The 14433-nt window shown below is 37.6% G+C and overlaps 1 protein-coding gene across 3 annotated transcripts in view; it reads left to right on the top strand.

Moving 5' to 3' along the window:
• LOC109095072 (nectin-2-like) overlaps nt 1–14433 on the top strand; it is an 86736-nt gene that overhangs the window by 66552 nt on the left and 5751 nt on the right. For all 3 annotated transcript variants that reach the window (XM_042776201.1, XM_042776199.1, XM_042776202.1), the window contains 2 exons: nt 1708–1825; nt 3723–3871. In XM_042776201.1, the coding sequence (XP_042632135.1) occupies nt 1708–1825; nt 3723–3871 (267 nt within the window). The remainder of the gene's footprint in view (nt 1–1707; nt 1826–3722; nt 3872–14433) is intronic.

The raw sequence follows: 14433 nt of genomic DNA on the forward strand, positions 1-14433 counted from the left end.
GTGCCAGTCAGTGTATCATTGAGATACTGTTAGTTTTTATTAATTGTAAATTTTTAATTTTTAAATTTCATTTTTCTTTTTAAATTGAAAGTTAAAATGTTCATTTAAATGTTTTTGCCATTTATTTATTTTTATATTTTAATGTCTAATTTTTTTGAATTTGCATTTTTAATTTTAGGTATTGAAGTGTCAGGTTAAACTAATGTTAATAATATAAATTCAGTGCAAATAAAATTAGTTTTTTTTTTTCTTTTTTTTAAGTTTTATTTTATTTCAGTTAATGTTTACTGTTACAGTTTTAATGTTTATATTTTCCATTTTCGAATTTTATACGGTTATATTTTTATATTCTTTTCAACGTTTTTTTTTTTTTTTCTTTTTTTTTTTTTCGAATTTCGTTTTTTAATTTTTTTTTTTTTTTAATTTTTTTAAGTTGTTGTTTTTTAAAAAATGTATTCTAATCTATTTCAGTTAACATTTATTTATTTCAAGTAAATATATTTTAGTTTTAGTTATTGTGACGAGTGGGGCGGGGCCGAGAGCCGTGGGAACAGAGCGAGGCCGGTGGAGTGATTGGTGGGGAAATGAGCGACACCCTGCTCCACTCACCCGATCTCCTCCGTGGGACTCGAGAACCGGTGAGTGGAGCAGGTGTCGCTCATTTCCCAATCACTCCACCGGCCTCGCTCCGTTCCCACGGCTCTCGGCCCGCCCCACTCGTCACAGTTATAACTATAATAAACCTGCTGCCAGTAGTTTTTACAATCTACTTAGGCTTGCAGTGCTTTTGGGGAGCCCAGTCCTGGTCTGAATGATTCATTTGGAAGATTATCAATCAATAATTGACTTAAATTTAGCTCTATTACTCACAAAGCTACCAGATGTTAATGCTACCTTCCCAAAACTTTTTGGGTGCTTTTGTTTCCTGTTTGAAGCTTGAAAGTGAAGTGATGTGTAGCCAAGTATTGTGTCCCATACTCCGAATTCGTGCTCTGCATTTAACCCATCCAAGTTCACACACACACTGTGAACACACACCCGTAACAGTTGGGGTGCCTTGCTCAAGGGTCTCACCTCACTCATGATGTTGAGGGTGGAAGAGAGGACTGGTTATTCACTTCTCTTTTAGTGTTTCATTTAATCACTGAAATAATTAAGTTTGTGAAGTTTGGGAGGTGAGTTAGTGAGTGAGTTATTTTGGTTTGTGTCCAAACTAATCCTTTAAAGAAGTGTGTTGGTTCTCAGTGACACATGTGAACTCATAATCCCTCCCTTATCATTCGCTCATAACACCTTTTCTCCCTCACTCACCCCCCGTTTCATCGAAAAATGCATTAAAGCATCTTCGCCTCTGCCTCACATGTCAGCCTCAACACATTGTTCACATTTTTTTTTTCTTCATAAGATATTTTTAGAGTGTTTGAGGTGTCTGTGTTTGCATAGCTGAGCTGGAATGTTTGAGGATGTCAGAGATTTGCAACTTCACCGTTTCCTTTTATAGACACCCCTGATGGAACATTCCCACCTCTTGCACTTTCATTCTCTTGCATTTCTCCAGCGTGTCAAAGCACTTTGAGAATCTATAGGGCAGTGCCACCTTCAGCAAACCTGTATCTTCTCTTCCCACCCCCGAATGCAGATAACCAGCCTTTGAACTGCACTCTCAATGTAGGATTTACAGATGGATGTCTCTCACATTCTTTCTAGATCCACCCACTGTGACAATAGAAGGATATGACAATAACTGGTATATGGGTCGGACTGATGCCGTTTTGACCTGCCAAGCTGATGCCAATCCAGCACCTACTGATGTTAGCTGGACAGTGTGAGTTCCTCTATAATAAACTTTAAGCATAAGTTCAAAATTCTGCCATCATTTATGCATGCCATTTCAAACCCATATGATTTTCTTTGGTCAAACTCAAAAACAGATGCAGAATGTGCACATTTAAATGAGATGCCTCTAGATTTGACTTCAGTTCATGTTTATCTCTTGACTGATGGCGGCATTTTGAATGTAAGCACAAATGCTGCTCAGGAGCTATGATGCAGGGAAATACATATAAATGCACACAAATAATAGCTTAAATTATGGTCTGTTCCTCATGCCAAGGAAGAGAGCAAACAAGAGTTTTTGGAGCTTGATAACTTCAATTTTCAATTGTGCACTGCCGCTCAAAAGTTTATTTTTGAAAGTCTCACCCAGGCTTCATTTATATAATAAAAAATCAAGTAAAAACAGTAAAATTGTGAAAAAAAATTACAATTTAAGATAGCTGTCTTCTATTGTAATATGTTATAAAATGTAATTTATTTCTGTGATGCAAAGCTGAATTTTCAGCATCATTACTCCAGTTTTCAGTGTCACATGATCCTTCAGAAATCATTCTAATATGCTGATTTGCTGCAAAAAAAAAAACAAAAAAAAACTGTGATATTTTAATGAAAGAACAGCATTTATTTGGAATTGAAAAGTGTCTTTATTGTCACTTTTGATCAATTTAATGTTTTCATGCTAATACATTCTGCGAAATATCTCCTCCTACAGAAGAAAAAAACACATTTTGTTTGCAACAACAAGAGCCTGAGTAAATGATGATGGAATTGACTCAAAACGGGAAGGAAAAAACAGAAACATTTTTCATCCTGTTTTCATTAGCATTACTAGTCATTTAGTCTGAAGAGAGTCCATATTTCATATTCACATTTATATGCTGTTGTTTCATCTCCAATATGACTGAAACGAAGTCAGATATGGCAGTTTTGCTGCTAACAACAGCCACAGGCTAATTTGCTGTGAATTGAGGAGGCATCTCTGCCTGCGGTATAAAGCAACAGCAGCCTATTAACGCTTCACTGGTTCAACTTCATTTTCTCACCAAAACAAACGTGAATCGATACAGATCGAGAAACAACATTTATTAGCAAGACTTATGGGGTGAAAGACACTTGGATGAAGCAGTTTGATTGCAAGTTAGTTGACAAATATGCAACACTTACGGATTTATCTGGCACTTTTTCAAAAGGAGTAGGCCTAATTATAATGGTGTGCATTTAAAGTGTCATTAAAAAAACAGCACACAAAAGCAAATCAAAAAATTTAAAAAACGCACAAGCAGTCATTATTTTCCACCACAAGCTAATGTCTCAAAACATGTTTAACAATATATTTAGAGATATATGGGTGCATTTTCAGTTGAATTCTATAAATAAATATATTAATAATATAATATTGAACATAAAGATTGCATTAGTGATTCATTTCCATTAAATACTGCAGCAAAGATCTTACAACTGTGTTCTATATCAAATGTTTGTTTTATTGTGAAATTAAGTAGATAAAATACATAAGAACTTTACACTAGTTGTACCTCGATCTGTGTCCCTTTTTCATCCGTTGATCGGGTTATTACCAAAACAAGCTGAAAGCAATCAGAAAATTTAAATAAAAATGATATGAAACATCAAATATGTTATATGTGATCTAAATAAATAAATACATAAATAAGATTAATCCCTGAACTAAGTCGTGTGTGTAACTATTACATCATCATTTTATGGAAAGCATTTAATAATACTAAAGATGGTTTGACGAATATTAAAACTTGACTTTGATTTGATGCTAAACCTCAGAGTCAGTCGTAAAACTGGAAAAACAGTTAAGACAGCATGCTTTCAAAGACTAGCTACAAATGCTCTTTTCTGTGTCAATGGTTTCTCAGTGCGTCGGGTCAGTTGCCGCCTTCGGTTCAAGTGGATCAGAACCGGCTGCTGGTGAGGAAGGTGGACGAAACGGTGAACACCACTTTCGTGTGCGAGGTGAAGAACAGCCTGGGATCTGGCAAGAAAGAGCTGGTGGCAATGGTCATCGGTGAGTAGAGCAATGCAGGAATGACACATGCACTACTGATGCAAACAATCAATACACTTTTCAGCGGAAGTACAGCGTCTTAACCGGGCCTGCTTAAGTGAGCTTAAGTGCCTGGTTAGGACACGGTGTTGCACGCCACCTTCGCACTTAGAAAGAGACACACACACAACATGGGAAAAGGGTTTCTCCTTCCTACTACAGATTCGTGTACACTTCTCTAATGTGGGTGGGCTTCAGAAGCCAGTCTGTGAAGTCACTTGGTGTGAGCCAGTTTGCCGGATTGCTTTTCATTTCTTCTTTTCACTTGTTTTCTTTTTACTCGTCGCATATATTGTTGTTGGATTTGTTTTATTTTTGTTCTTTTGTGTCTTTAACCTCTCTTAACAGAAAAAGAAAAGGGATCGCAATTGTTTCTTTCCTCTCTGTTCCTGTGCATGGGTTTCTTTCTTCTGGCACACATTTTGTATGAGCGCTGGTCTTGATGGTCCATTTCTTGAAACGTTACCCGTTGTCGATCAGCTACAGAGCGTCTGCTTTGCTAAATGGACGCGTGTAGGCCCGCGAGCCACTGTGCTTTTGGCACTTTCTCATGCCAAGGCAAGTGCAAGAGCTGCATTTAGAATCCGTGGGAATCCTTTTGGAAATTTCAATTGTCTTGTGGGAGAACAAAAGCTCTTTGTAGGCGCTCTGTAGCAAGAAAGTGTGGGATGTTGTTCCAACCTTTTTTTCTTTTCAGAACAGTATTATAGGGGAGAGTTTTTTCATGTCGTGAGGATGCCTGGTCCTTACAGAAACATTCAAATACAATCGCTTCTTGATACATTCACCATTGATGCACATGAAAATGGATTGTCACTGCATTGTCAATGATCTGGTTGTTTGTGTGACGTTTTGCATGGCCCTTTTATCCCTGCTTAAAAGGCTGGCAATTTCCATGCTGGTCAAGGTTGGTTTATGCTGGTTAGTACTGGTCTAGCAGGTCTTTTCATCAGGGTAGTAGAGTTGTTTCGGGGTGTGTGTGTGTGTGTGTGTGTGTGACTGCATTTATCATGATCTAATTTGAGTGAAATGTGCCTCCGGCAGAGAATTACTCATCAGTATGTGTAATCTTTGATACTTTTCTTTGATATACAAAGTAATTTAGTACTTGAGACAGCGGTGATCAATCATGTAAACCCTGCTGAAAAACTAGCTGCTTAAGCCAGCCTAACGTAGCAACTGATTTAAGATGGTCTAACTGCTCTCCCAACATGGCAAACCAGTCTGGCCTAAGTAGCTGGGTAGTTTAAACTGGTCTAGATGGTCTCCTAGAATAATCAAGCTGGTGTTTCACAGGTTGGTCTACCTGATCTTCTACTGAAAAATGTCCAAGACCTTTCTAAGAACAACAAAACTTAACCAACCTAACCAGTTTGCATAAATTCAAAGACCTTTGCTCTTTTAAAAAAAAAAAAAAATAAGTACTTGACAACTTGGACGTGACAATCTTGAAATGCTTAGTGAAAAAAAAAAAAAAAACTTAAGCAGCGCCAGGCCTCCCAGTTTTGGCAAGTTGTTTAAGCTGGACAGTTTTTATGGTTTTAGATGGGTTTGGGGAATCTCTCGCCATGTAAAGTGTCTCCTCTAAAACCATCAGAACCGACCAACCTAACCAGTCTGCACAAACCAGCTTATACCAGCCTCCCAGTTTGGCCAAGTTGGTTCAGTTGGTCAGTTTTAATGATTTTACAGAGTATTTTTTTTCCCTCCATTTGGTCAGGGTTGTAGACTACCTAAACCTTAGCTGGCTAAAACTGGCATTGCCAATCTCCTATCCTGACGGAAAAGTGTCTAAATGTCATCAGAACTGTCCAGTCAAACCAGCTTGTCCAACCTGGGAGACTAGCTCGAACAAGCTAAAACCAGTAAACTGCAAGGGCTGGTTTAAACTTTTTTTTTTTTTTTTGTGACAGTGAGCACAATTCAGTGTGAAAAACTCTTATTCACTACCCACTTGCAATTTTTAGTTTACGCATCCGCTAGTTGTGCTGGTATTGTGCTGTGCCGTGTGTATTTCAATTATGTCATTAAGTCAGGTGTAAACAGAGCCTAATACGAATACAGACACGAATGGCACACCATGACAAAGCTCGGCGGATTGCAGGCGAGACTTGTGCTGATGCAAGAGGAATTTAAAAAACCCCAACTCTCAAAACTGAACACGTGAATGAGGCTAGATTGCACTGGTTCCCAGTGGGTCCACTAGCCTAGCTGGAGAGAAATTGAATGTGTGTGTGTGTGTGTGTATGTTTGTGTAAAAAAAAAAGAAAAAAAAGTGAGAAAGGAAAGTAGGAAGGGGGGGCTGTTTTTTTAAGAGGAACATCCCCCAGACAGAATGCTCTGGAAGTTGAAATCAAACTCTTTTTCTCTTCCTGCTTTCCTCTCGCCTTGAAGGGGGGAGACCTCCGCTTGTGCCAGCTAACAGACTAATCACGCAGCTTGCCAAGAAGGAGTGTTCCCTCATTTCTTTCCCCTCCCTAGCCATTTTCAGACAGCTAATGCAGAAAACTGAAGCCTTTCATTGTAGACCCTATTGAGGGGATTGAGAGGCCATTTAGCTGCTTAAATTCTTGGCTGAATCTTGGTGCCGTTTATTGATTTGTTAGTGACTGCTCTTGAGGAAACAACTGAGTTTTTTTTTTTTTTCAGAAAATACGGGCGCACATTTGCATGCACACATGCAAGCGCATGCGCAACTTAAAACAGCACACAAGGCACGTCCCTGCTGAAAAGACCAGCGTGTTTTGAATGCATGAGTTCATTGGTCAATAAGGATTCATTTGTCAACAAGCTTCACCAGAAAGACCATGCTGTTTGGCAAATCTAGGGCAACCATTATGTCTTTTAGAAGTTCTCCCCCACGTTTTACAACATGGTCATATTTTTCAATTTCTTAGTCACAGTGCAAAGAAAACTAATTGTAACCGACCAAATAAAACAAAAGAAACAAACAGAAGACTTAAAAGTATCTGAATAACCAATGGCTAGTGCTTATTTGTGTCTGCTTTATAGTTGTACATCACATTATAAAATCAATATTCATGAATCAAGATATTCAATATTAATATCAGATCATTCCTTCAGCATGGCTATACTGGTTCATCATGTAGCACCAAACTAGCACTGAAAGGAAGTTCTGTCTGGTCTTTTCAGAAAGAACATTGAGCAAAAGCGTGAAATGAATTTCTGAGTCCAAAGATTAGCTCATTCAGTGCTGATAGTACTTCACTGCATCCGTTCATCATTTGGGCTATTTGGATTCGGGTCTGTAACTACCAGGTTTTTAGATTAGTGCTCAATGGAACTGGATTTTAATGGTCTGTCCTTAAAGGTGAAGTGTGTAATTATAATAAATTGCTTAAAAAAGTGACACTTTTTAGGGAAATCAACCTATTAATGTCTTATTGCCTAGATCTTTATACAAAGTATATCCAACTTTATTCACATACATGTAGTATACTTGCATAAGGCAATATACATTACACTGAAAAATTGATGTAGAAAGTGTTTTGTACAGCATATCTCAATTGCTTAATTGCATTGTCACAAAATTATATTATTGGGCAGCTCTGATCTGCTAAATGTGACAAAGATATGATGAAATTAAGCTATTTTAAACATACATTTTTAATTAATTATAAATTAACTATAAACATGATTTTCTGTAAGCTGCTTTAAAACAATGTGTACCGTGAAAAGCGCATTATGAATAAATCTGAATTTGAAATTTGTAATTGAAATTTGAATTACTTCTAGTTGACTTTGCATGTACATCAAACAAATGACACACTTCATTTTTAAATAATTACATTTGGTTCCTCCAGTCTTGAATATGTGCTTGTGTCAATCTGAATTTGTGATGTATTCCCTCAGAGTTTTCCTATCATATCAAGCAGTAACAGGGCTCTTACCTGTAGCGTCTAAGCTTTACGGTGTGAAAACAATGTCTGAAACTTGGCATGTGAGATAAGGTGAGAGAAAGAGATAGGTCGTCTGTCGACTGGTTGATGGTTGTAGCTTATCGGCTTGGCTTAGCAAGAGAAAATCGAGACAAAGACGGAGGCAACGAGAGGACGAGGATATATCACTTTGCTAACATTAAGTGAAATGTCAGAAAAGTGGGCTGCCAAGATTACCTGGCTCTTAGCCCACCCTGTCCATCATTAGGGCTCATTACAGGTGCTCTGAAACCTTAGAGCTGACTGTAGAAACACGAGGGCTCCCTAGCTTGCCCTTTTTTTTTTGTTTTTTTGATTTGATGAGTTGAATAATGGTTTTAAGGGTTTTTGATTTTGTTTGTTTTGTTTGCCTTGTTGGATTCTAATATTTTATTGGGCTTTTTTTAAATAGCAACTGGCAACTGATTCATGTGGAACACTTAAGTATATATGAATATTATTAGCCATTTGGAACACTAAAAGTTTTAAAAAGTTTTTAAAATGCCTTAAAATCCTTATTTCTTCTCAGATGACGATAAATTGAATATCAAAGCTTTTTTGCGAAGTTTCCGATGCATCGCTTGTGCAATCTACCCTAGAAGCGGGCAGCTCGGAGCACTTTAAAGATGTATCAAGCGATGCATCTCTGTGTCTGAATCAATGGAGGCTTACTTAAAAGCAGCATTTTTACTGAGCCGCTCCTTCATTCTCTCCCAGCAGTTTTGTACACATGTCAGAGTTTAGAATCTGCCAGGCCGCATATATACTGATGCTTTAATGTTCAAAAACAGAATACATGCCGTGCTTAACCAGATGGAGCCGGTTGTTTTTTTGTTTTTTTTTTAATAATTTTTTTTTTTTTATGTTATTTTTTCCCTTCGATTTTTTTTGTTTGGGTAGTTTTTGTTTGTTCCGAGTGGATTATGAGGAGCAGGCTGTCTGAAATGGGACAATGGCACTTTTTCCGCAAATTTCTCACGGATGTTGACACTGATGTGATGGCAGATTCAATGAACTGTTGAAAAATCATTACAGGATCCTTTTACAGCTTAGTTCTGGTTAGCCTGGCTTAGTGGAGCGATTTCTACCGCTTCCACAATCCTGTTATCTGTCATTATTCGTCATTACCTGAAACTCCTCTCCAATAAACTTATGCTCTGCATAAAGGGCTGGATGATAAAAAGATCTCTAAGTTCCAGGCTTTTCATGATATTTATTATATATCTCTATTTATTTGGGTGGTTTTTTTTTCATTCAGTGGAGGTACTTTATTTTCATTTCAATCATAGAAGCTGGATTCAAAATGTTTAGTGCAATAAGTAAGATATAGGAAGTCTAGTTAGAGAAATCATCATTTATTTTCACCCTCAAGTGGTTCTAAACCTGTGAAGTTGTTCAAAACGTTGAACACACACACACACACACACACACACACACACACACACACACACACACACACACACACACACACACACACACACACACAAAGATATTTTGAAGAATGTGAGAGACCAAACAGTTGCTTGTGCTCATTGACTTCCATAATATGGAAACAAGTACTATGGAAGTCAATGGGGAACAGACAAGGTTTTGTTACCCATGTTCTTTATAAAAATATATTTTGTGTTAATCAGAAAATAAATAAATAATTAATACATGTCTGGAACTAATTGAGGGTTTACAATTAAAACAGATTTACAATTAAAGCTCGTCTTCAGGTACTACCAACAAAGTCCAACTTAGCAACCTGGTTTCCATCTACACATGAGCCGTTCTGCCTGCAACATCACAGCCGGCAAAGAGAGACGATCGCGCACAATCCTTACCGGCTGCTCTGCCTATAAAGGACTGTACATCGCGCGCCACGACCGTATCGTTGCACTCTCAGCGAAGGAACTCAGAGACAATGTCAGCCATACCACAATTCACTGTAACGAAAAGATCAAGACAGACTGGTTCCCTCTTCCACATGAACAGTGCGTTACATTGGAAACCTGCTACAAATCACTTACCAAATATACACGGATATATTTGTAAGTAATGAACACACCCAAAGCTGTTACAATAATAGAAATCGGTTGCTCTTTTGAGGCCTACAGTGGACACCTGCTATGCTTCAAAACTGTTGAAATACCAACCATGGTACAATGTTTTTAATAACTTTGGCTACTCTCGTGTAAAGTCATTGCCCTCATTTTTGGTAGTTTAGGCCATGTGCACAAGTTGTGTGTAAGAGGCCTGCAGATCTGTGGACTACATAAGAACAAGGCCAAAAAACTGACGAGATATTGCTCTGTATCAGCAGTAATCGGTAGCCTCTACATATGGAGGCGCAGGTGCCACCTTTACCCTTAATGTGCAAAATGGACTGAGATATTGGCTGCTGTTGTACATCTTTCTGTCAAATTTGGATTAAGTCATGATATATGCTTATCTTTTAATCCAAATAAAGAATTTATGTGTGTGTGTGTGTGTGTGTGTTTTTGTACAAATAAAGAATTTATAAGGGTCATTTTTTGTTTTTTATATTTATATTTTATGTTTGTGTTGAAGTTTTCCATTGATGAATGATTTGTTAGGATAGGACAATATTTGGCAGAGATACAACTATTTGAAACTGTCTGAAGGTGCAAAAAAAAAAACTTAATACTGAGAAAATCGCCTTTAAAGTTGTCCAAATGAAGTTCATAATGAATATTACTAATCAAAAATTAAGTTTTGATATATTTACTGTAAGAAATTTACAAATTATCTTCATGGAACATGATCTTTACTTAATATCTTAATGATTTTTGGCATAAAAGAAAAATAGATAATTTTTTTTTTTTATGTTTTTTATTTTTGGCTATTGCTACAAATAAACTATTGCTCAACAACTTAAGAGTGGTTTTGTGGTCCAGGGTCACATACTGTAAGCGCATGTGTATGTACTGTAGTACATAAAGTAGCTTATGTGTGTAATATGTCTGTGTGTGTGTGTGTGTGTGTGTGTGTGTGTGTGTGTGTGTGTGTGTGTGTGTGTGTGTGTGTGTGTGTGTGTGTGTGAGAGAGAGAGATTTGATTTATCACCCAGGTCTTTTTGCACATGATGACATTTTTGGAAATCTCATGTTCACGACCCAAGACCTGGTGAGGTTGCAAGGTTTTCTCTTTTTATCCTGATGTTGTAATCCACTCAGCCATGCTTACACCGGGTCTTTGATGTACAGTGCACACGGTGACTTTAGCAGGACAAAAGAAATCAAAATAGGCACCCTAGGATTATTGCTCACCACAGATCGAAACTGCATGTCAGAAATACCATCCTCCTCCAGAGAAGCTCTACCGCCCCGCTCTTTAAGCCATCAACCCTGTGTGAGTGTGTGTGTGTATGTTTTCTAGCATGGAAATGAGTGTCTCTGGCAACAGGGTTATTAGGATCTGCTCAAAGCCCAATTATACATCCAAATCTGTTGGATTTAGCACTTTCTAACAAGCGATGCACATGACCCAGTAATGTACACAGTCACATTGGCATCTGAAAACTGGGTCTTTTTGTGTTTTCAAGTAATTACCTTGGTGAAACTGCACTCTTTGGTCAGTCAGCCCTTTGGACACTTTCCCGCATCACTTTTGGCAGCACCATTAGTGGTCACCACGTCACCTGTCAGTTAGCCCGGGCTTTAGGAGCACAGCGGGAGAGGTTGGTGTAAGATGAACGTATGCGCCCTGAGCTCTCCAATAAATCAATAACAGGACGTGTGAGACAGCGGAAGGGAGGGGCCACCGCAGGCCATGGCTGAGATTTGAGCCTATCCTTTACAGTCAAAGGAAATGCGATCTGTCTGTGTTTGCTCTATCCATCATCCCTCTCCTTTTGCACTGCCAAAAACCTGTGTATTATAGCAGAAATAAATTAGAATATAATGATCGCACTCACGCGGTGCATGTGTGCGGATCACTTTGGGTACACTGCTGTTGCGTGATTAATTGCTTCCATAGCAGTTGTAGTTCTACCTGGGGTGGTAGTTGTGTTATTTTATAAATAGGAACCATTTATAGGGCGAGTGAAAAGCAGATGCGTCATGATGTGGAGCTCTGCTGGCAATCAGAGTGCAGAGTGGTCTCTACCTACAACCTATAGGTTAGGAAAAACATGAATAATGCCATAAAATACAACCCTGAATGCTGTAATTACAGTTAGCGCATTCTTGTGCCTCAGGAAAGGTGCCAATTTATTGAGTTGGAAATAACAGGAATTTATTAGTTCTACCTGGAAACTGATGACGCAATGGACGGAGAACTTTCCGACATTTGAATAAAGTGCAACAGTAGTGTTCTGCATTCATTTTCTTTCCATATGGAATTTGATTATTAATGATAACTTACAAACATTTATAAATGAATATATTGTGATCTCTGTGTGTGACTTATATCACTTATATCAAATCTGAATGTACAGTTGTACGTCTGAATACAAATAGATACAAATCTTAAATTATAAATAAGATGATGTGTATATATATATATACATTATAATATATATATATATATATAGTATAGTATATATATAATATGATACATATATATATATAAAAATAGCAGTTGTAATTGATAGAAATATATAGATAGAATGTATAGATAAGTCTGAATACATAGATACAGAACTGAATATATAAATGTAAATCATGAATGTATCTATAAAAGTAAATCTAGAAGAATATATAGAATATAGTTTGAATATATAAATTGTGAATATGTAGTTATAATTCTGAATATATAATTGTGAATATATATTTATAACTCTGACTTGTTCATCAGAATTTATATTTATGAGTATTGAGTATATCAAGTTATAATTCTGTATAAAATGTATATATAATCAACATCTTTAAATCAGTAGTTCTTCATTGTTTTTAATTTGATTTATTCGCAGTGTTTCTTTGGACTGTAGTTCTTTCTCTCATTAAAGCCTTTGTATTTTTGTCATCTTATCTGATTTTCAAATACTTTTTTTCTTCAAATCAAAGTTGGTTATTTACCTTGTTGCTAATTGGTTTGATTCATGGCTTATAACCCTTCAACAAAGACTTTTAAAAATCCATATGGGAAATAAATAAATTGAAAAATTGGGGAAAAATATACGTTTTTGGGTTTTAATAAACTCTCAGAAGCCGTCATCATTTTTCAGCTCTCTCGCATTATTAGTGTATGTGTGTGCACAACCAAGCAACAGATTCCAGCTATGCATGTATGCGGGAAAATTGAAACATGGACTTTAATGTCGAATGGTTTTGTAGCATGCCATTAACAGAGTGCGGCGGAATTATAATGTGCTGTAGTTATGGCACTTGAGGAGCATAGCGGACACGTTAAAGGTCACAAGGGCTTTGTCCACGAGCCATCAACATTCTTAGACAATAATGACCTTTAACAGCTTCCACAACTCCACAACTCTCTAAGGTTCAGCCTCAGTGTGGGTTGTAGGAACTCAACGTTTTTTTCAGTAACACTCATAAAGAGCTGCGCTGGTAAATTCAGCAGCTTAATGTTTTATTAGCCTCGGAGTGGATCGATAGCACAAGACTTCCCACCTGGCCAAGTGCCAACATTTGGATAGCAATATCTTAAATTTACCCAAAAAAGGTTAAGCTTCCACACTTCGGCCTATTAAAGATGCAGGGTCGTTAAAATTGAAAATGTCTTAAGTGTGCTCTTCCATTTTTTCACTTGAGAACAAGTGCGGTCAAAGTGTAACATAAGCTAGTTTGTTCGGTCATGCTCAGAATCACGGCTGAAGCAGCACCGTATCTCTCCTCAACCCACCTTTGTCTTTTGTCTCTCAGTCTCAGCGCTAGATGTCGACCATAGGGTTCACGTGTAACATAAGCTAGTTTGTTCGAGCTGTGGCAGTGGAAGATTGTAAGAGAGATTGGCGATGTTAGCCGGTAGTGTTGTCGTGTGTGTGTGTGTGTCTCAGTCCCACATGCGAATCCGTTTTCAGTAGCAGCGAGGCTTGAAGAGACTTTAATGACAGTGGACTGAGAGGCACAACAAAATGGAATAGTGTATCCTAAGAAAGAGCTCTTTTAGCACCTCTTTATCTCCCGGGATTGGGATAAAACAAACCAGCGGAGGAGCAAACGAACAGGAAAAAAGTGTGTGGGAGAGGGAGCAATCGTATGCTTGTTATATTGCAGGAATATTAAGTCGTATCCAAATTGTGTGGGAAGAAATTTAATGTACTTGTAAATGTTCGCACATATATTTTCATCAGTAGCCTACTCTTCTTTTTGTCTTGTTTGAAATGTTTCTCAGTAGTTCTGGAGCCTGTAGCGCTAAAACAAGTGCAAACAGAGACTGTAGTGAAATTATTATTTTATTTAATTTTTTGGGGAAAAAATTCTCTTGACTTGTTTCTAGTAGCCTGAATCCATAATGACTCAAGTTGTCATGGTAACGGGGAAATTGCAGGAGGTGGGATTGGTGATTTCTTGACTGAGAGCGAGGCATAAGTTTAGAGGAGTGTGCTTGCTATTTGGCCCTTTAATTAAACAACCTAGAAAGCTTCAGCCTGTTACAGTAACGCTGTTTGCTAAGGCTAGG

Source organism: Cyprinus carpio, chromosome A19, assembly GCF_018340385.1.
Source record: "Cyprinus carpio isolate SPL01 chromosome A19, ASM1834038v1, whole genome shotgun sequence".
NCBI lineage: Eukaryota > Metazoa > Chordata > Actinopteri > Cypriniformes > Cyprinidae > Cyprinus > Cyprinus carpio.